The 22,030-nt window shown below is 45.5% G+C and overlaps 1 protein-coding gene and 2 non-coding genes across 3 annotated transcripts; 2 read left to right on the forward strand and 1 right to left on the reverse strand.

Annotated features, from left to right (window-relative positions):
* The first annotated feature begins 5,061 nt into the window (after positions 1-5,061).
* TRNAT-CGU lies at positions 5,062-5,133 on the forward strand. The gene has a single exon. It is a non-coding gene; the product is annotated as a tRNA-Thr (tRNA).
* An 8,019-nt stretch (positions 5,134-13,152) lies between these two features.
* TRNAT-CGU lies at positions 13,153-13,224 on the forward strand. The gene has a single exon. It is a non-coding gene; the product is annotated as a tRNA-Thr (tRNA).
* Positions 13,225-15,876: 2,652 nt separating this feature from the next.
* LOC119319491 (serine carboxypeptidase 3) lies at positions 15,877-20,087 on the reverse strand. Its single transcript, XM_037593960.1, has 9 exons — positions 19,762-20,087; positions 19,415-19,583; positions 18,884-19,003; positions 18,035-18,178; positions 17,793-17,943; positions 17,351-17,439; positions 16,984-17,242; positions 16,537-16,670; positions 15,877-16,281 (listed from the first exon to the last, which is right to left on the reverse strand). The coding sequence occupies exons 1-9, from the start codon at positions 20,070-20,072 to the stop codon at positions 16,141-16,143; spliced, it is 1,518 nt and encodes a 505-aa protein (XP_037449857.1). The 5' UTR covers positions 20,073-20,087; the 3' UTR covers positions 15,877-16,140.
* Positions 20,088-22,030: the final 1,943 nt, after the last annotated feature.

The raw sequence follows: 22,030 nt of genomic DNA on the forward strand, positions 1-22,030 counted from the left end.
GCATTCATTTATGTTACTCGCGGTTATTGTTTACATACATCTATCTTTATTTATGAAAGATTTATCCAACCACCTGCCTCCCATAGTACACATTATTTACATATATTGTAGTGTATCTTTTCTACCAACAATGAAATCTTGGGCATTTAATTCTCAAAATTGTTTGTGCTGACACACACGTTCGACATTATCCAATCTATCTAATTTTATTATTGAAATATTTGTCCTGCCACTTTCCTCTCTTACCGCCCATTATATAAGAGAGATGGCACACATCCTTAGCTCTTTAGATGTCCACTAGTCAAGTGTTCCACACACATACAGCTCTCCTCCTTGCCCAAACAACATGTTACATCTCTTCCTCATGTCAACTACTATATCCTAAGTATGTGAGGTGTCAGGAAGCTCCCAACAATCTATCTCATCCATGGCCGGATTATGGTAGCTAACATACCAAGGTAGAAAAGATCATCACACACGCCGACCCGCCATCTGTATACCAGTTTGGGAAAAGCATCGAGTTGTCTGTGATTGTTGCCTACTCCTTGGCACACTCATGTGCTGCCCTAACTGTTACTATCGGCATTGCCTCGCTGGTCGTCTACGTGGCCAACATGTCACAGATATGGCGTAGGTTCTTGTACCTTTAGAGGTCGCTACTACTCATTTTGGGATAGAGTAGGAAATCGAGGGGCAGTGACTTATTGCAAAAAAATCGCCTTTATGATTTCTAACTCGCATATACGAGTTGCATTTGGAGTTTTTGGTACATGCTGCAACAAAATTTGAAGGATGAACTCTAATGCCAAAAATAACGTATGCCTAATATGTATGAACTGATGATGTGACACCATTGCATACATAGAGTAATACAAAAAAAATGTACTTTTATGTCTGGCATGCATGACTTGCTTATTGTCATGGTTGCATGGCTAGTTAAAACATGTAATGGGTTGTAGCTATTTAGGAATAGAAGATTATGGCTATACATATCTAGCTGAAATGTTAAGGGGGAAAAGAGGGCACATGAAAGGAAGACAGGAAGCTGTAGAAAAACACTCCTTGAGACCGCAATAGCAACGCGTGCACGCAGCCTAGCAAGTTTTTTTTTCCTTTTTCAGAGTCAGTCATGTTTAGATCACGACGTAGAGGGTCGTCGATGGTCCTCTTCCGAAACCACCTCCTTGAGTTTCCCTTGCATGAATCTCCTCGACATTTTGAGGGCGGCCCTCGGCTGATCCATCAGAACCATGTGGACATCATTGTGAACCTGCATTCGCATGGGCACAAACAGACTACTTGTCGCTAATCTAGACTGAACATGTGTATCTAGACTCATTTTTGTTCCTTGATTTTTATTTAAGTAGTAACACAAATATCAAAAACAATTGTATGCTATGTGGCCATGCCTTCGGTTTTTTATTTTAAATGGCAAGTGTCATAATTGTGTTGGATGTTTCATTTCACTTTCCGGACTATTCTCCTGAACTACACGGTAAATCACTGCTAGTTGGAAGTCGCTGGCTGTTGGATGTCCTAACCGTCACAGGAGAGGGTTTTTGGTGGCTCGTCTATACGATTTTTGTAGTAATACCTGGCTCATGATCATGGGGAGAGGGAACACTAGTAGAAAATGGGCCATTTGTCCCGGTTCAAGAGGGCCTTTAGTCCCGGTTATGGAACCGGGACTAAATGGTCGATACTAAAGCTCCCCCCCCTTTAGTCCCGGTTCTTATACGAACCGGGACTAAAGACCCTCCATGTGGCCGCTGGCTAGAACTCCACTTTAGTCCCGGACCGGGACTCAAGGTAATTTTACGATTTTTTTGAATTTTTTTAGTTTTTTCCTCGATTTTCAAATTTCTAAATTATTTTACAATTAATCTCTAATCACCCACCCCTCATCACTGCTCAATTTAATCTCTAATCACCCCTCATCATTCCAAATCATCTAACTTTCCGGCCGGTCACCCATCCTCTCACTACTCCAGCCTGAGCACGCTTAACTTTCGGGTTCTATTCCCCCTCGTTTCCAAGTCTGCACTTGTTGTTTTCCTAACAATAGTAAGATATCAATCCTATTAACCCTCAGGAGTTTAGCTTGAGCATGAAGTCACACATTTCACTGTTTGAGTTTGAAACTATTATTCTAAAAAACAATAATTATTTAGTAGCACTAATATTTCTTGAATAAGTAGTTTGACCACAATTTGGCCACAGTTTGACCAGATTTGACAAAAAATTGAACTAATTATTTAGTAACACTAATATTCTTTAATAATTATTTAGTAACCCTAATACTTCTTGATTAAGTAGTTTGACCATAGTTTGACCAGATTTAACTAAAATTCAAAAAAAACTGAAATTTGAGCATAACTGTTTTTCCTTTTAGAATTTGAGGATTCAAAAAATTTGCAAACATGCCGTAGGCAGTCAAGATCGGATGCACATTTTCGTGCTGAACATTTTGATATTTTGTATGTTTTTTTTCGACGTCATATGCAAAAGTTATAGCCGTTTTACTTTTTCATAACACTTTTATGCAAAACATGTCCAAATTTAAGTTTTTTAATTTTTCTAACTAGTAGATGTATTAATATAACTACATCTCAAAGGATTTTATTTTTTAAAGTTTTTATCATTTTCTTTTATTTTTTTCAAAACTGAAATGACGATAGGGGGGGTAGAGTTTGAGAAATGGGCCCTTTAGTCCCGGTTCGTGTCTGAAACCGGGACTAAAGGTCCCATTTGAACCGGGACTGGTGCCTTTAGCCGCTCGAACTGGGACTAATGCTCACATTAGTCTCGGTTCGTAATGCAACCGGGATTAATGTGTATATTGAGCTGTGACCAAAGCCCTGTTTTCTAGTAGTGGAAATCATACCAAAAGTATTAACTATATAAATATTTTTTGTGCTAGCATTCATTTGTATTATTCATGATTATTGTTTACATCTTTTACCTTACCTTTTCTATCAACATGAAATCTTGGGCCCTAAGAGCATCTCTAGCAGACCCCCTTAAAAGTAGGCAAACCCGTAAAAATGATGTTTTCAGTTTTTGTTGTCAAAAAACACCTCGAATAGAGCCCGTAAAAATGGTCAAACCCGTAAACTTTTTTCATGCCCATGAGAATCCACCCCCACAACCCCTTTATTTATAATTTTCATGGCAAAACTGAGAGTGCCCTGAAAACCGGTCAGCGCTAGGCGACATGGAAATACTGCCGTGCGCACACGGGCTCCAGTGACCTTCCTGCACAAAACTCGCCGGAATCTCGGTGGAAACGCGGCCTGCGGAGGAATTTGCAGGAGAGGCGGCGGGGCGGCGACTCTGTGACATCGGGAGGCTTCATCCGCGCTGGTGTCCCTCATCCGACGTTGGCTGTCCCACATCTGTCGCGGAGGCTTCGATTGATTTAGCAGTGACGGGAGCTAGCTAGGAGCAGCTACGGTGACGGGAGCTAGCTAGCTCCTAGATTGATTCAATCGACCCATTCAAATAGCTACGGTGACGGGCTAGCTCCTGGATCGATTCGATCGATCCATTCAAACAGCTACGGCAACGGACGCTGGGGGCACTTCCTACGAGCCGTCCTGAACGCCTGCGATTCCGTATTTGGCCCCTACATTCGATGTCCGCCAGCTTTGTAAGAGCGAGCTAGCTGATCATGTACACAGACAAGAGGAAGAAGAAGACATGAGAAAAAATATAAGCGAATATTTGGTTTTACAGTTTAAGTCTGAGGGATCTGTCCGGCCGCAGATTAAACCGACCCTTGAAACGTATTTTCTGCGAACTGAAAACCGTGTTTTTAGTTCCGCGCTTTAAGAGGTCTGCTAGAGATGCTCTAAGATGGTTTGTACTAAGTACCACCATTCGTCATTACCCAATCTATATTTGGTTTACTTATGAAAGATTCATCCGGCCACCTGCCTCCCATACTACACATTATTTACATATTGTATTTCTATCAACATTGATATCTTGGGTATTTAATTCTCAAGATGATATGTCGGCTCAGTCTTTCAAAGATATTCATAGGGATAGGTGTGCGTGTATGCCTTCATACGGATGAGTGTATGTGCGTATGTATAAGCGCTTGCGTCTGTACTAATATCTTGGGTATTTAATTCTCAAGATTGTTTGTGCTGAGACACACACACACGTTTTCGACATTATCCAATCTATCCAGCTTTATTACTGAAAGATTTGTCCTGCCACTTGCCTCCCTTACTGCCCATTATATAAGAGAGATTATACACATCCTTAGCTCTATAGATGCCATATATACTTCATTTTCCCTGCCACGAGTCAAGTGTTCCACACACACATACAACTCTCCTCCTCGCCCAAACAACATGTTACATCTCTTCCTCGTGCTAACTATACTCTATCCTAAGCATGGGAGGTGTCAGGAAGCTCCCAACGATATATCCCATCCACGGCCGGATTACCGTAGCTAGCATACCAAGGTAGTCAAGATCGTCGCACACGCCCACCCACCATCTGTGTACCAGTTTGCGTAAATCATCGACTCGTCAGTGATTGTTGCATGCTTCTTGGCGCGTTCATGTACAGCCCTGACCGTCGCTATCCACATCAGCCCACTGGTTGTCTACGCGGTTGGTCCATCCTTGATGTGGCTTAGGTTCCCGTACCTGGAAAAATCGCTGCTACTCGTCTCAGGGATAGTGTAGGGACCCTGCATAGCAACTCGTGGCCAAAAAAATCGCCTTTTTGTCTTGTACTTCCTCCATTTTGCATTTATGTAATATACGTTTTGCATCTACTACCTCCACTCAATTTTTTTGCATGCATGTGGGGGATTAATGATCCCAGTAAACGAATAGAAAAGCTGACTTTCAAAGCAGACATTAAATTTTACATTAATACCTGTAATTTGAGTTTGTGGCCTTATATATAAAAATGGAGGGAGTAGCTCCCGTATACGATCTGCATTTGGAGTTTTTCGTACATGCTGTATGCTGTAAGCTTTTGACATTGACACTCTACAGATACCACTATTAAGAAAGATTGTTTTGCGCCCCATCTATCGAAGCCTGCGTAGCATAGTGGTAGTGCGTTCCCTTCGTAAGGGAAAGGTCGTGAGTTCGATCCTCACCGGGGGCTTCATTCTAGTTTTCCCTTTTTTTTGCTGCGTATTTTTTCATCTATCTTCAAACCATTCTTTTGTCTTCTTCATTTGCATCCAAGCACCGACTTCTCTGATCTCGCTTGGATAACATTGTGCCAACCCGTGGCAAATGTGAGAACCACTTTGCTTCCCATGGTGCATCTGAAGTTCTGAACATCGATTCACTGGTCTGCATTTTGTCTGGAACAAGGGGATGATGAGCCTTTGTCTTCGGTCAGTAGTCATGCAGATCAGGCAGCAAATTTCCCAAGAGAATCAAACAGTTTGTGGCCCTTTCAAAGATGAAATAAAAACCCGAAAGTGTTTCTTTGGCCAGATCAAAAGGGGGACACACATATGGACATCATTCTAGTTTTCCCTTTTTTTTGCTGCGTATTTTTTCATCTATCTTCAAACCATTCTTTTGTCTTCTTCATTTGCATCCAAGCACCGACTTCTCTGATCTCGCTTGGATAACATTGTGCCAACCCGTGGCAAATGTGAGAACCACTTTGCTTCCCATGGTGCATCTGAAGTTCTGAACATCGATTCACTGGTCTGCATTTTGTCTGGAACAAGGGGATGATGAGCCTTTGTCTTCGGTCAGTAGTCATGCAGATCAGGCAGCAAATTTCCCAAGAGAATCAAACAGTTTGTGGCCCTTTCAAAGATGAAATAAAAACCCGAAAGTGTTTCTTTGGCCAGATCAAAAGGGGGACACACATATGGACATCATTCTAGTTTTCCCTTTTTTTTGCTGCGTATTTTTTCATCTATCTTCAAACCATTCTTTTGTCTTCTTCATTTGCATCCAAGCACCGACTTCTCTGATCTCGCTTGGATAACATTGTGCCAACCCGTGGCAAATGTGAGAACCACTTTGCTTCCCATGGTGCATCTGAAGTTCTGAACATCGATTCACTGGTCTGCATTTTGTCTGGAACAAGGGGATGATGAGCCTTTGTCTTCGGTCAGTAGTCATGCAGATCAGGCAGCAAATTTCCCAAGAGAATCAAACAGTTTGTGGCCCTTTCAAAGATGAAATAAAAACCCGAAAGTGTTTCTTTGGCCAGATCAAAAGGGGGACACACATATGGACACGATTGAAACACTGGGGAAATAAGAGATGGTACATGGAAGGGAAACAGGAAGCTACTGTCCCTTTTTGAGTCAGCGCCGATCACATTGCGGCGTAAAACGTTGTCGCTCGCTCCTCTTCGAGAACCGCTTCCTTGCGTTTCCCTTGGTGAATCTCCTCGGCATTTCAAGGGCAGCCTTCAGTTGGTCCATCGGAACCATGTCAGAAAGCTACACAGGCCAAAAACAATACCTGTCAGTAAGCTACATAGGGCAATATAAGACTAGCTTCTTAAAAAATTAATTTGGAGCAGTAGGTATTGAGATAAAGTGAAGAAAAGGGTGCTTGATCACAAACGTTGATGAAACTGAGTGCCTCATGGCTCTTCCAAACTCCAGCTTGGGCTTTGTCTACCAAAATCGGTGCATCCGGAGATTCCGTAAAGTCTTTCTGGCCAGACCATTCCATGGAGTGAACCCATGCACCTTGAGTTTCCTGCTCAAACATAAACACTATTTTACAAGTGATAAGTTGATATATTAACTACTCCCTCCGTCCGGAAATACTTGTCCTAGAAATGGTTGTATCTAGACTTATTTTAGTTATAAATATATCCATTTTATTCATTTCTAGGACAAGTATTTCCGTACGGAGGGAGTACAATGCATCAAATAATCTGACGACGGATGTGTGAGACAGTGAAGAACATGGAACTGTTTTTCGTTACACATGTTTCATAAAATGGGATGCAGTCTTCGTGTCTTATTCACCAAAAAAGGATTGATAGTGAAGTTGCAATTTGCAGTGAAAACTCAACGCCCTGATATTCTCAAGCTTCTCCCAAGGCAACGTCTTATTACCATTTTTTTTCAGTCTCAGAACAGTTATGCTAGTTATGGCTTGGGGGGTTGCAATGGTAGCAATACAGTACTGGTGCTAGTATCCTGTCGAGGAAACACCCAGCTATGTGCGGCTACCGGCTAGTTACAAATGGAAGGCACCGGAGTACTTCGTCATTATCCAGTCTATCTTTACTTATGACAGATTTATTTTGGCCACCTGCCTCCCTAGATGCCATATATACTTCCTCTTCTCATGCCACAACTAAGTAAAGAGAGAGATGATACATATCATTCACTCCTTAGATGCCATATATACTTCCTCTTCTCATGCCACAAGCTAAGTAATGCGCTCACATACAACTCCCCTACTCCCTCCTCGTCCAAACAACATGTTACATCTCCTCCTTGTGATTTTGGCCTATTAGTTATTTAGTTACTCTATCCTGAGCATGGGAGGCGTCAAGAGAGGCGTGATTCTGGACCATGGTTCAGCCGAACCTATGGTCGACGCCATACGATTCAACATCCTGCTACATGTGGATCTGCGTCATGCATTGTTTAACATGCAAACAGCTACCATCATGCATTTTTTAATCAATCATGCACGGATCCTTATAAAAAGTGTCCAGAGATCAATGGTGTCGAGCGTAGGTTCGGCTGAACCATGGTTCCGTATAACATTTTCGGAGGCGTCAAGAAGTTCCCTATGATTAATCTCATCCTCCCTCATTTTGCCTACCATTTCACGGCCGGATTCTCACGGCTCACACACCGTGGTATACAACCATGTTGTACAAGCCCACCCGCCATCTGTATCTGAGCTGCCATGAATCGTCGACTCATCTGTGACCTTTGTCTAGTCCTTGGCGCACTCATCTACTTCCCTGACCCATACTATCGCCACTCAGAGTCTGGTTGCCTACGTGGGTGATCGGTGATATGGCTTCGATTTCTGAAGCTGCTGAGGTCGCTGCTGCTCGCTACTGGTATGTGGTGCGGAACTACGAATCATGGGACAAAGTTGCTCTGTAAAAATGCAGAAAGAAATCTGCTTTTATGCCTTGTAACTACATTTGGAATGTTCGGATAAATACCATCTTTTCATATCGAAGCCTCCGTAGCATAGTGGTAGTACCTTCCCTTCGTAAGGGAAAGGTCGTGAGCCCGATCCTCACCGGGGGCTACACTTTTCTATCTTCTTTTTGCCCTTTTGCTTCTCCTCATTCTGTTTTCTTATTCGTCCCCATCCAAGCAACCATCCTACTGACTTCCATTTCTTCATGTCACAACGCTTCATCATCCAAATCAATTATAATACCTTTGGTGTTCTGGTCTCGCTTGGCCAACCTTTTCTCCCATGTTGCGTCTCAAGACGACCTTGGTTGGAGCATGGATACGAATGCAGCCTAAGGGCATCTCCAGCCGTTCGCCCCCCAGGCGCCTAAATAGAGCGGCCTGGGGGCGTGCCGGCGCTAGTTCGGCTCCTGGGGCGACCTAGCTCTCAGTCACGCCCCCAAGCACCGGTCCCAGGATGCGAGAAATTTGAATTAGGTCGTTCCCGCTCACAAAAGACGTCACAAATCCGGCGATCGGGCGTAGTCTGGCGTTACAAAAAACAGAGCGCCGCACGCCGCAAGTTCGCGTGCGCAACAAATCATTCGGCGGGGTCGGCTCCAAGCGTTGGCGGAGTCGGTGTGCGCTGGCTCGGCGGTGTCGGAGCTGCTTCGGTGCTGGGCTGTGTCGGCGTGGCTTCGGTACTGCTGGGCGGCGATGTAGAGGCGTCGTTCGGGCTTGGCGTCCGTGTGGCTGTGGGCGCGGGAGCTGGCGTCGTCGGCATCGTCGGTGTTGCCGTCTGCATCTGGTTCAGGATGAGGCCGCGCTCCGCCATGTACCACGCCCTGAGCTGCTCGTCGTTGCTCTGGAGCATGTCCGCCCCGCCCATCAGAAAAGCCATGTCGGTGTTCCTCTTCTTCGCGGCGACGTTGGTCCAGAGCAGGTCGTCGTTGGTCCGGAGCAGGTCGAGCTTGATGGCGCTATTCATCATCGGCGACGACCACCGCGCCTCGGTCTTCTCTTCACGTAGGACGGCCCGGGCCTGGGCGTCGGCGAGGCAATGCTCGATGGACTCCTGCACTCGCGCGGTTGCCGCGTCGGCGTTTTTCCCCTTCTTTGCCAATTTGTGACCGTTCGGCTGCCCCTCTGACGCGCCCGGAGTCGTCGCGTCCGGCATGTATGTCTCCTTGGCCTTGTCGAGGGTACGTCGGACTTCCGCCCACTTCTCGCATTTGTCAATGCGCTTGTAGACGTGGAGGTGCTTGAAGTCGGCGTCGAGGTTGTCGCGCCGATACATGGTGAACATGCGCAACAACTGCGCGGAGGAACAAACAGTTGGCGGGCGGCGGGCGTAGACGACGAAGAGATGCGGGCGAACGGCGTGCGTACCTGATCCTCAACGTTGGCGCCGCTCTCCGGGCGAGCCGCGACCTCCTCGACGATTCCATGCCATTTGTTGCACGCCTCCTGGATACGCCCCCAATGGTTCGCCATCGCCTTGGAGCCGCGCTGCATGTAGACGCCTTTGAAGTAGGGGTCGACGAGCTTCCGCTCGTCGAACTCGGCCTTGATGCGGTCCCAGTACGTCTCGAAGCTCTGGTTCGTGCCGGTGGTCGGGTCGAGGCAGACGACTTTCCATGCTTCGGCGAGGCATTCCTTCTCCTTGGACGTCCACTTGATGCGCGGTTCGCCTGGCCTAGCCGCCTGCTTGTTCTTTTGGCGCCCCTTCCTCGGATCAGGAGCCGGCTCCTCCTCCTCCTCCTCGGGTTCCTGCGCTTCATGCGCGTCCTCGCCGTAGACGTAGCCGAGCTCAGCCTCCATGTCGCCGCTGAGATCCACTACCTCGTCCTGGGTGGCGAACCCGGGAGACGCGGCGGCCGCGGTCGATCCTGTCGCGATGATGTCGTCCATGTCGGCTCCTGTGTCGTCGGTGTCGTGGAGGTGCGAGAAGGGCAGCGGTCCACGGCGGAGATTGGGCGTCGGTGTGGACGCGTAGGCGGGCGGCGAGTAGTTGTATGGAGGGTACTGCACGCCGACGAAAGCGGGCGAGGGTGTGCGCGTCGCGGGGTGGCCATGGGGGAAGGTCACGTTTGGGTTGAACCCACCGTGCGCGTCGCCGTCGGCGTAGCCGGGCGACGACGATCCCCATGGAGATCCGACGCCTTGCTGTCCCCAGGGCGCGTACTGGGCGTGGCTGACGACGGGTGGATTCATCATCCCCGCGTGGTCGACCGATGAGGAGGACGCCGCCGCGCGCGCCGCGTTGTCGCGGGCCTTCTTGGCGATGGCCCTGTTCCACCGGTCGGCGGTGACTGCGTCGCGTCGCTGAACTTCCACCTTCCACTCGGCGTTCGACATGCCTGGTGGCTTCAATGGCGGCGCCCTCGGGTTCCTCTGCTTCGGCTGGGCCACGGTGCCAGTCGTGGTTGCCGCCGCGCGCGGCATGGCGTACTTCTTCGGCGGCATGGCGGCGACTGGAAGGCGAGCGGGAAGCGGTTTGGCGGGAGAAAGGGAGGGAATGGCGGGAGGAAGGCGAGCGAGCGGGAGGGATGCGAGGGAAAAGCGTCAAGAAACGGCGGGAAAAGGCCCTCGGGTCGCCGCCAGGGCGGACCCACGCGCCTTTTTCGCTTGTGCCGGCTCCCCAAGCGCCCCCAGGGCGCCGGGTTCGGCCTGGGTCCGTCGGCACCAGTTTTGATCCGAGCCGGCGAGAAATGGGCTTCTGGGGGCGCGACTGGGCCGTTTTTTTGGCGCCAGCGCGGCAAAAATGCCTGGGAAGGGCCTGTTGGGGACGCGGCTGGAGAAGCTCTAAGGATTCTTCTGTTGCTTGCCACAGCCTATCAGTTTTCTTGTTGGCAAAATATGAGGACAACTTTGTCTCCCATCATAGGTGTAAACATTGATCAGCATTTCGTTTGGAAGAAGGGGATGATGAGCCTTTGTGTGCGAGTCCCAGTGAATGGTCCTTCCCAAGATGAAATAAACCAGATATTATATCCTTGGCCAGATCAGAGAGACAAAGAGAGAGACGCACATGCATGGACATGGACATGATTAAAACATCAGGCAAGGCTCCGAAACATCACCCCCCATGGTGCAGTTACATTTCCGGGCCAACGTTCTTGTTATTAGTGGCTATACATATCCAGCTGAAACTGGGGAAAAAGATGGGTACATGGAAGAAAAAACAAGAAGCTACAGACATACACTCCTTGAGACCGCATCGACCACAGGTACAGGCTACCTAGACAGTTTTTCCCCACTTGCTTGGTCGGTGCCGATCACATCGCGGCGTAAAACATCGTCGCTGGCTCCTCTTCAGGAACCTCTTCATTCAGTTTGCTTGGGTAAATCTCCTCAGCATTTCGAGAGCGGCCTTCGGCTGGTCCATTGGAACCATGTGGCCGGCACTGTGAACCTGCATTTGGACAGAACAAACACAATACCTGTCAGTAATCTACACAGGCCATGTACCTAGACTGGCTTCTTCTGAATTATTTTGCAGCAGTAGGTATTTAGATAAAGCGAAAAAAGGGTGCTTGATCACAAACTTTGATGAAACTGAGTACCTCATGGCTCTTCAAAACTCTGGCTTGTGCTTTGTCTACCAAAAACGATGCCTCTGGAAATTCCGCAAAGTCTTTCTAGCCAGTCCATTCCATGAAGTGGACCCACCTTGAGTTTCCTGCTCAAATATAAACAATGTTATTACACGCGATGAGTTGATATATTAACTGCAATAGATCGAATAATCTGACGATGGATGTATACAAGGCAATGAAGAACATGAGGCTAATCATAAACTGTATTTGAAGTGTCACGCATGCTTCATAAATTGGGATACGTTCAGAGCATCAGATGTCATACAAGACAATGAAGAAAATGATGCTAAGCATAAACTGTATTTTAAGTGTCACACATGCTTCATAAACTCGGATACAGTCTTTGTGTCTTGTTCGCCTTTGAAGCATGTATATGGAAGTTGCAATTTGCAGTGAAATCTCAACGTCTTGATATTCTCAACCTTTTTCCCAAGGCAACGTCTTATTAGCATATTTTTTCAATCTCGGAACAAGATGCTAAACTATTATGCTAGTTATTATGGCCTGGGAGTTGTGATGGTAGAAACATCCAGCTATGTTCGGCTACTTACAAATGGAAGGCATTGCAATGACTCTAAAAACATATTGACTTCTACTTCAACATATCTTTATAAGCATGTGCAACCAATAGCATTCATTTATATTATTCACGATTATTATTTGGACATTTAACATATTTTGCTATCAACATTAATATCTTGGCCATTTAATTCCTAAGATGGTTTGTGTTGATGTACCATCATTGGACATTATCCAATAAATCTTAATTTATGATTTATTTATGACAGATTCATTTGGCCACCTGCCTCCCGCCCTAGAGAGAGAGATGGTACATATCCTTAACTCCTTAGATGCCATATATACTTCCTCTTCTCGTGCCGCGAGCTGCTAAGCAATTGTGCTCACAAACAACTCCCCTCCTCGTCCAAACAACATGTTACACCTCCTCCTTGTGTTTTTTCGGCCCATTAATTACTCTATGCTGAGCATGGGAGGCATCAAGAAGTTCCCCATGATCAGTCTCGTCCTCGCTCATTTTGCTCACCATTCCACGACCGGATTCTCACGGCGAACATGCAGTGGTATACAACCATGTCGTAGACGCCCACCCGCCGTCTGTATGTGAGCTGCCATGAATCGTCGACTCTGCTGTGACCGATGTCTGGTCCTTGGCGCACTCATCTACTTCCCTGACCCATACCATCGCCATTCTGAGTCTGCTTGCGAACGTGGGTGATCGGTAGGAGGAGCTCCCTGGAGGCCGACATGGCTTCGATTTCTAAAGGTGCTGAGGTCGCTGCTGCTCGTTACTGGGATGTGATAGGGTACGAAACTATGAATCATGGAACAAAGCTGCTCTGTAAAAATGCAGAAAGAAATCTGCCTTTAGGGCTTGTAATTGCATTTGTAATGTTATGACGAATACCAGCTTAGTGCGTCGAGGCCTCCGTAGCATAGTGGTAGTGCGTTCCCTTCGTAAGGGAAAGGTCGTGAGTTCGATCCTCACCGGGGGCTTCTGTTGTGTTTGCCTTTTTGCTTCTCCCCATTCTGTTTTCTTCTTCATCCGCATCCGAGCAAAGCATCCTACTGAATTACATTTCTTCATGTCACAACGCTTCATCATCCAAATCAATTTCTGGTCTTCGCTTGGCCAACCTTTTCTCCCATGTTGCATCTCCAGACCACCTTGGTTGGAGCATGCATACGAATGCAGCCTATGAATTCTGCTGTTGCATGCCACAGCCTGTCGGTCATCTTGTTGGCAAATCAGAGGACCATTTTGTCTCCCATCATCATACATCTACCAACATTGATCTGCATTTTGTTTGGAAGAAGGGGATGATGAGCCTTTGTGTGTGTGCGTGTGTGTGTGTCCCAGGGAATGGTCCTTCCTAGGATGAAATAATCCAGCAAGTATTTCTTACTTTCTTGCCAGATCAAAGCGAGAAAGAGAGAGATGCACACACATGGACATGGACATGATTAGTGGCTATACATATCCAGCTGAAACTGGGGGGAAAAGAGGGTACATGGAAGGAAAACATGAAGCTGCAGACAGACGCTCATTGAGACCACAAGTTTTCAGAGTCGGTGTCCATCACATAGCAGCGTAGAACGTCCTCGATGGCCCTTTTTCAGGAACGGCTTCACTGAGTTCCCCTTGTGTGAATCGGGGCCACTTGGCCAGCATTCTGAACCTGCACTCGCACGGACAGAAAAAACAGGTTACTCCTCAGTAATCTACACTGGCAACGTACATAGTAGACTCATTCTTTTTGAATTATTTTTGGAGCAGTAGGTATCGAGATGAAGTGAGAAAAAAAAGAGTAGGTGATTGATCACAAACCTTGACGGAACTGACTGTCCGGTGGCTCTTCAACACTCCAGCTTGTGCATCGTCTACCAAAAACGATGATTCAGCAGTTTTGGCAAAGTCTTTCTGACCAGACCATTCCATGGAGTGGATCCACCTTCAGTTTCCTTCTCAGACATAAACAATGTTACGCTGGATAAGTTGATACTCTGACGATGGCTGAAATGCATCTAATAATCTGACGATGAAGTTGAGTATATCTTAACTGCAATGCATCTAATAATCTGATGATGACTGTAATACAAGAAAATGAGGAATATGGTGCTAAGCATAAACTGTATTTTAAGCGTCACACATGCTTCATGGGATGCAGTCTTTGTGTCTTGCTCGCCTATGAAGGGTCTATATGGAAGTTGCAACTCGCAGTGAAATCTCAACTTCTTGATATTCACAACCTTTTCCCAAGGCAACTGTCTTATTAGCATGTTTTTTCAGTCTCGAAACAAGAAAACAAGATGCTAAACTGTTACGCTAGTTATTATGGCCTGGGAGTTGTGATGGTAGAAACATCCAGCTATGTGCGGCCACTTACAAATGGAAGGCATTGCAATGACTCTAAAAAGTAAAAACATATTGACTTCCACATCAACATACTTTAGAAGTATGTGCTGCCATTCATTTATATTATTCACGATTATTATTTGGACATGTAACATACTTTGCTATCAATATTAAAATCTTGGCCATTTAATTCCAAAGACGGTTTGTGCTGATGTCCCACCATGGGACATTATCGAATATATCTTTATTTATGATTTATTTACGATAGATTCATTTGGCCACCTGCCTCCCTTCCTTGAGAGAGAGAGAGAGAGAGAGAGAGAGATGATACATATCCTTAGACAGATTCATTTAGCTCCCTACATGCATATATACTTCCTCTTCTCGTGCCGCGAGCCAAGTATTGTGCTCGCATACAACTCCCCTCCTCGTCCAAACAACATGTTACATCTCTCCCCACAAAAATAAAAATAAAAAAAGTGTTACATCTCCTCCTTGTGTTTTGGCCTATTAATTACTCTATCCTGAGCATGGGAGGCGTCAAGAAGTTCCCTATGATCTATCTCGTCCTCACTAATTTTGCCTACCATTCCACGATCGGATGCTCATAGCTAACATACTGTTCCTGATGACCACTATGTACACGCCCACACACCATCTATATCCGAGCTATCTTGAGTCGTCAAATCTTCTGTGATAGATGTCTGGTCCTATTTGCACACTCATCTACTTCATTGACCCCAATGGTCGAGTATTTGCCTACGTGGACGATCGGTAGGGGAGCTCCTTGGAGGCGGATTTGACTTTGATAACTATAGTTGCTGAGAGCGCTGCTACTTGTTATATGGATGGAGTAAGACCATGGGATAAAGCTGCTCTGTAAATGTTGAAAGAATCCACTTTATGCCATGTAACTGCATTTGGAATTTTTTGGCCGATGTTGCAACCCTTTGACAACGGAGTAACTGACAAATTGGCATTTCTACCATTCTGTTTTCTTCATCGTCCAACTCAATTACCATTTGTGTTCTGGTCTCTCCGCATTAATGCCTAAGGATTATCCTGTTGCACGCATGCCAGTCAGTTAGACCATAACTGCTTGTTGGCAAATCTGAGGACCACTTTGTTTCCCATCATACATCTGAACATTGATTCGTTGATCACTTTTTGCTTGGAAGAAAGGGATGATGAGCCATTATTTGTGTGTCAGTGGCGATGCTGCCCAGAGGGTATTTCCTTTGGCCAGATCAGAGAGAGAGGGACACACAGTCACACACACACACGCATCGGCATGATTAAAACATGAGCGGCTCTCAAACATCGCCCCCCATGGTGTATTCCATCCTTCATCAACGTCATAAACCATACATCCTGCAGTTACATTTTGGGGCCAACTTTCTTTTCTTGTTATTAGGGACTACATATCCAGTTGAAACAGCGGAGAAAAAAGATACATGGAAAACAGGAAGCTACAGCAGACACTCCTTGAGACCGCAAGGGCGACGCGTGCAGGCTACCTAGCCAGTTTCTTTTCCCTTTTTGGTCGGTGTTGACGATCACATCGCGGCGTAAAACGTGGTCGTAGATGACTCTTCTTCAGGAACCGCCTCCTTGAGTTTCCCCTGGGTGAATCTCCTCAGCATTTCAAGGGCGGCCTTCGGTTGGTCCATCGGAACCATGTGGCCAGCATTGTGAACCTGCATTTGCACACACAAACAGATGTCAGCAAACTAGACTGGTCATCTATCTAGACTCCCTTCTGCTCCTCATTGATCTAGTGGTTAAGTAGTACTGTTTGGGTCATGTCGGCGTAACCGTGCTTTACTGTGCCATCTAGGCATGCTTACTGATGCACCAAGTTTCTTCAAAAAATGAATGGGCCAACTTCTTTCGGATTGTTTTTTGGGAGCAGTAGGTATCGAGTAAAGTGAAAAAGGTGCTTGATCGCAAACCTTGAGGAAGCTGAGTGCCCCATGGCTCTTCAATACTCCAGCTTGAGCATCGTCTACTAAAAACGATGATTCAGCAGTTTTGGCAAAGTCTTTCTGACCAGACCATTCCATGGAGTGGACCCACCTTGAGTTTCCTGCTCAAACATAAACAATGTTACACTTGACATATTACATGACATACATCAAATAATCTGACAATGTGTAAGACAATGCAGAACATGAGGCCAAGCATAAACTTTATTTTAACATGTTAGGTTAAAAAAGTAGGATTCAGAAACTGGGATGCTGGTGTTCCTATTCACCTAAAAATGACATGTAAAGATGCTGTCATGAAAGAGCAAGCTATATGCAGTATAAATGGGGGACATTTCAGTACTTAATTAGTTATGACAAAGCAAATTTGCAAAAATGACTCTAAAAAACATATCGACTTCGACATATCCTTACCGAGCCAATTGCATATAAGGTCATATTCCCCAGCATATATGAGCACATTGATCCCATCCTCAAGTAGAGCTGGGATGCCGACTTCCAAGTTCCTCATCCAGTCTGTGAGCATTGCTTGATAAACCGAAGTGCTGCATGAGACGAATTCAATGTCACCTACTCCAATTGCCTGTCTGACTGCTTTATCACCGAAGAACTTCTCCAAGTTTGAGAAGTCGTAGCAGAGTTTCCCTTCGCACTCCTTCCTAACGTCGTAATACTGTAAAGAGGCCATTAACAAGTTTTAGTTTATAGCCGCAAATAATATGTTTCTTAGTCTTTAGTCTACTGATGCTATTAGCAAAATTAACATCAATTCCTCACTTACATTCTTGGTACCAACAAGCTTCATGATAGAGTTGAAGATGGAATTGCAGACCATATATGCTGCCATGCAAGATGCCTTCCCATCTGTACCTGAAACGTAAGTATGCCGTTAGGGACATTTTTCTTTTAACTTGGAGAAATCTTCAGGTATCAGGATGTGATTTGAATGTGTTGTTTGGTTGTTAAAAAAAATGCGTTGTTTGGTAGAAAATACTCCTAGATACTGTGTAGACAACTTTATTTTTTTTAACCAAAAAAGTGTATGCAACATTAGTTAACCTCATTTATACCCTATAAATGGATTCATTCAAGTTTCAAGAAGTCTGACAGTTGGAAATATATACATGTTATTCTCAGGCAATGGCATCACAATGCTTTTATCTTTTGCAAATGATAACAAGGAAACAGAGCATTTAGTTCAAAAGCATTTATGTAGTACTGACCACAAAGTTTGATTGCAAATTCACATGGTGGGATGAATTTGTTGATCCTTTCATAGTCAGCTTTCTGAATAAGGTTCATGTCCAACGCATAGTCTGTGTAGGCCTTGTATTGGATTGCTGGATCTGTGAGGCCATTACCAATCGCAAATCCCTGTAATACAAATAACAGAGATGCGTATTAAGAAAGAATCAAATCATCAATACAGAATTAAAGGCAACCCAAACTTCGGCAAGGATCTTACCTTCAAGTTTATGTGAGTGCCCTCATTTTTCTTGTTTCCCTGGTGAACTCGGCTTGCAAATGCTGGAATGTAGTGCCCAGCATAGGATTCTCCAGTAATAAAGAAGTCGTTCTTTACAAATTCCGGATGCTTCTTGAAGAAGACCTGAAATGGGAGTTAAGAACAGATAATTACTACACAGTACTTCTCTGTTTTCACTCAAGTCAACAGAGTCTAAATAATCAGGCCTTGGAACAATACACAGCTCTGTTTCATGATTCTTCTACTTCACCTGGTCTTATCTGAGGGCTAAATTTTAGGTAAATCATCGTTTACCACCTCAAACGAAGCTATGCAGTCAAATTTGCTATATTCATATTTTTACACAATAGGAAGATTGAAGAGGACACACAGTTAGGCATATCAGTCGGAGGGCACCTGCCTAACTCTTGGACAGTTAGCCAAAAGAGGTGGATGGGATACACATTTGTTGTTCTGGTGGATCAAGGGGTGCAGAAATAGTAGCTAGCACTAAATGCAGAAAGTACGGAAAACATCTTGTAATGCACTTAATCAGAAAAAAAAGGGTTATGCTCCGGTGGGAGTATCCAATCGTAACGGAATTCTTGTGCCTTAAGAAAGTAGAACCGCACTATATATGAGCATATTATTAACTGATACTACCAAACTACTATAAATAAAAGAGTGCCCTGATGTGTTTATTCTTGTTATGTCATCGTTGTACAATAGAGGATATTTTAGCATGTCTTGCTAAAATGTTCCTTACTGAATTAATGTATCATCTCGTCAGTCGTCACCATCAATTTATAAAGTACATAAGTAAAGTGCATCTTGGACCGAAAACAGTACCTGGAGAAAGTCATAGAGGTCATTGCTGACCCCTGCCTCGTCGTGACGGGTATCGCGGTCGTCGGAGCTGTAGCTGAACCCAGTCCCGGTCGGCTGATCAACGAATATGATGTTGGAGATCTGCAGGCAGCAAGTAGCATCAGCACAGCAGGAGGCAGACCAAACCACAGACCACAGTAGCTTAGTAATAATAGCTGACATAATCCAGGAGCTGTCTGTCTGTCTGCAGCCCAAAGACCTCAAATTGACCTTGTCGTCACCATCAATTTAACCACGGATATATACAATCACTATTTTCTGAACCACTAGTCAGACACAGAAAAAACACTTCAGTTCAGACTTCAGAGCAGTTGCTTTCACCCAAAATCAGGCGACAGTTTCAGACTTACAAAATTTCAGGTCATATTTTTCAGTGGTTACGTGCTAGGTGAGCAAAGCATCCGGTTTCTTTCTTGACGAAACGTATAAAGCATTTTATTATTAGAATGTGTATTAATAAAGTGCATGGCAATTAAAGGTGAGATTGCCTACCTTGTCCCATCCGAACTTGTTCCAGACGAGCGACATGTTGTTGGCGATGGTGAAGGGCCCGTTCTCGTAGAAGACGGCGAGCTCGCTGCTGCACCCCGGGCCGCCGGTGAGCCAGATCACCACGGGGTCCTCCTTCTTGCCCCGCGACTCGAAGAAGAAGTAGAACATCCTGCAGAAAGAAATTCCCTCAATTTCCGTCCCGAAAACCGCTCCCCAATCGCCGGCAAGCCGGGCCGCCGGCCGTTACGGGCCAGAAAGCCTTGGAATTTGGCGCAAAAACAGAGCGAATTGGCTTCACGAGAGCGGAAAGCAAGGCGCGACGGCCGGAGTTTATCTGACCGACTGACCTGGCGTCGTGGGTGTTGGGGAGGCGGTAGTAGCCGGCGTGGTGGCCGAGGTCGCCGACGCCCTCGGGGAGCCCGGGCAGCGTGACCCGGCGCTCCAGCAGCTGCCCGGGCGCCACGTCCTCTGCCCCCGCGCCGAGGCCGCGGAGGCCGGAGGACGCCCCCGGGAGCAGGTTGAGCGCGCGGATGAGCCGCTCCGCCTGCGCGCCCGGGAAGCTGGCGTCCGGGGGCAGCCGGAGCGCGTCCACCGCCGCGCCGGCGAGGAGGCAGGCGGCGGCGAGGAGGAGGAGCAGGAGGCGCGAGGTCGTCGCCATTGATGGTGCGATGGTGGGGAGAGGAGGTAGCGGTTTCGTGGGGATTTGGCGGAGGTTTCCCCGGGAATTTATAGCGTGGCGTGGCTTTCGGGGTGGAGCTTGCAACGGACTGCTGCTGCTGCTCTGCTCTGTTCTTGACTTGGCTTGGAAGCGCATCCTGAGATTAGATTCCTCTCCTTTTTTAATTTTTTTTTCCCTTTTGTATCTGGACACGAAGTAGTATTATACTTCCTTCGTTCCTAAATATTTGTCTTTCTAGAGATTTCAAATGGTCTCCACATACGGATGTATATAGACATATTTTAGAGTGTAGATTCACTCATTTTGCTTCGTATGTAGGCACCATTTGAAACCTCTAGAAAGACAAATATTTAGGAACGGAGGGAGTATATTACAGTTTTGTTAAAGCACATCTAGATGTGCCATAAGTATTGCACATCTAAATCCTATGCCATTGATCTTACATGGAGATTCGTGTGGGTATTTTCTCTTTCCTTTTTCTTTTCCTTTCTATACTTGATTGAGCCACTTAGATGTGCAATAACTAGGGCACATCTAGATGTGCCCTAGACATTATTATCAGGTGTTGTTTAATCATAAATAACTCTGATCAAAATCCTAATTCTGATCCGAATCATGGTGCACGATGGAGTAGACCAGACGGTGCCCGTACCCACCGTGAGAAAGAAACTTCCGAGATCCAGGGAAGCTGGGCATAAAGAAGGGCTTTATTCCTTACTTTCTGCAAAGTAAAATTTTCTTTTTTGATGAGCCGGTGAGTTTTATTATTCCTCAAGAAATTAGTACATACTACGGATCCACGGAAGCTTGTAGAAGCATCAGACAAGAAGTCGTCGATGTAGACTAGAAGATGCCGGTAACTTGTGCAGTAAATCACCGTCTCGGAGAAGAGAACGCAACTCTCACCCACTCCCCGACAAGGTCTACGTTGGTCGATGTTTAGCGGTCGAAACTGGAGCCGAATAACAAGGTCGCGCTATCTACTCCGCGGGATAGCACCACCGGGACAAAATCCTACAGAATAAAAACAAACCCTTGCCTGGAGAACCAGATCTAGGAACACACCACCCTTCCCACACCTCCAACGAAGCCAAAAATCACTATAAGAACGAGGAGAAGGCAGTGAAGGACTTGTTCCATGCTGACGACAGCGTCATTGCCTCATCGTCGATTATTGGGGACAAACCTGAACTAAAAACCTCACCCTGCCATGCATCATCGATTGAGTGGCGTGCGATGGGAGAGGGGCACGGGATCTCACAGGGGAGGACGTGGATCGGCGCTATTGCCTAGGTAGGAAGGACTTTGTTACCGGAATTTTTTTTAGAACAATCATATTTTGAAGTTCCCAGAATTCTGAAAAAGTACACATGCATCTAGGGATGTATAACACCTTCGAAAAAATGCATGATGAAATACATTATGGTCCCAAGTCTTTCTAGCACATGCACTATTCATTTTCACTATAAAAGTATATTATTTTGTTTTTATACAGCTCACACCTAGTCGTATTTGATCGTGAAATTCTACATAAATGTAGTATACATCCCAATGTTCATGAGTAATTTTTTAAAAGATTTTCCAAAATTTTAAATATAATTTCCAACCAAAAAAAACAGAGCTCCATGGAGCTCGGGAGCAAGAGAGAGACTCAACTTATTAGTCGTAGTAGCAGCCCCTCCGTTTGAAAATAATTCAAGCTTTAGGATTGTCCTAAATCAAACTTCCACAAGTTGGACAAAGTATACATAGAAATACATCAACATGTATAAAGCCAAATTGAGCTCATTAGATTAGTTATATGAAATAGTACGTATATTTTAATATTATATATGTTTAATATCGTACTAGATCTGTGCGTATTATTCTATGAACTTGGTCAACCTAAAAAAAAGTTTATAACTTAGAAAAAAAATCTTAGAAGTTGAATTATTTTG

This window comes from Triticum dicoccoides, chromosome 6A (genome assembly GCF_002162155.2).
Source record: "Triticum dicoccoides isolate Atlit2015 ecotype Zavitan chromosome 6A, WEW_v2.0, whole genome shotgun sequence".
NCBI lineage: Eukaryota > Viridiplantae > Streptophyta > Magnoliopsida > Poales > Poaceae > Triticum > Triticum dicoccoides.

What these genes read in the sequence shown, in the direction of transcription:
- LOC119319491 (XM_037593960.1), bottom strand. Translation starts at nt 20,072, where the DNA reads ATGGCGACGACCTCGCGCCTCCTGCTCCTCCTCCTCGCCGCCGCCTGC. An exon ending in ACAAGTTCGGATGGGACAAG is followed by an intron (nt 19,004 to 19,414) that starts GTAGGCAATCTC and finishes TGCTGCCTGCAG; the next exon opens with ATCTCCAACATCATATTCGT. An exon ending in CCTTATATGCAATTGGCTCG is followed by an intron (nt 16,671 to 16,983) that starts GTAAGGATATGT and finishes ATGTTTGAGCAG; the next exon opens with GAAACTCAAGGTGGGTCCAC.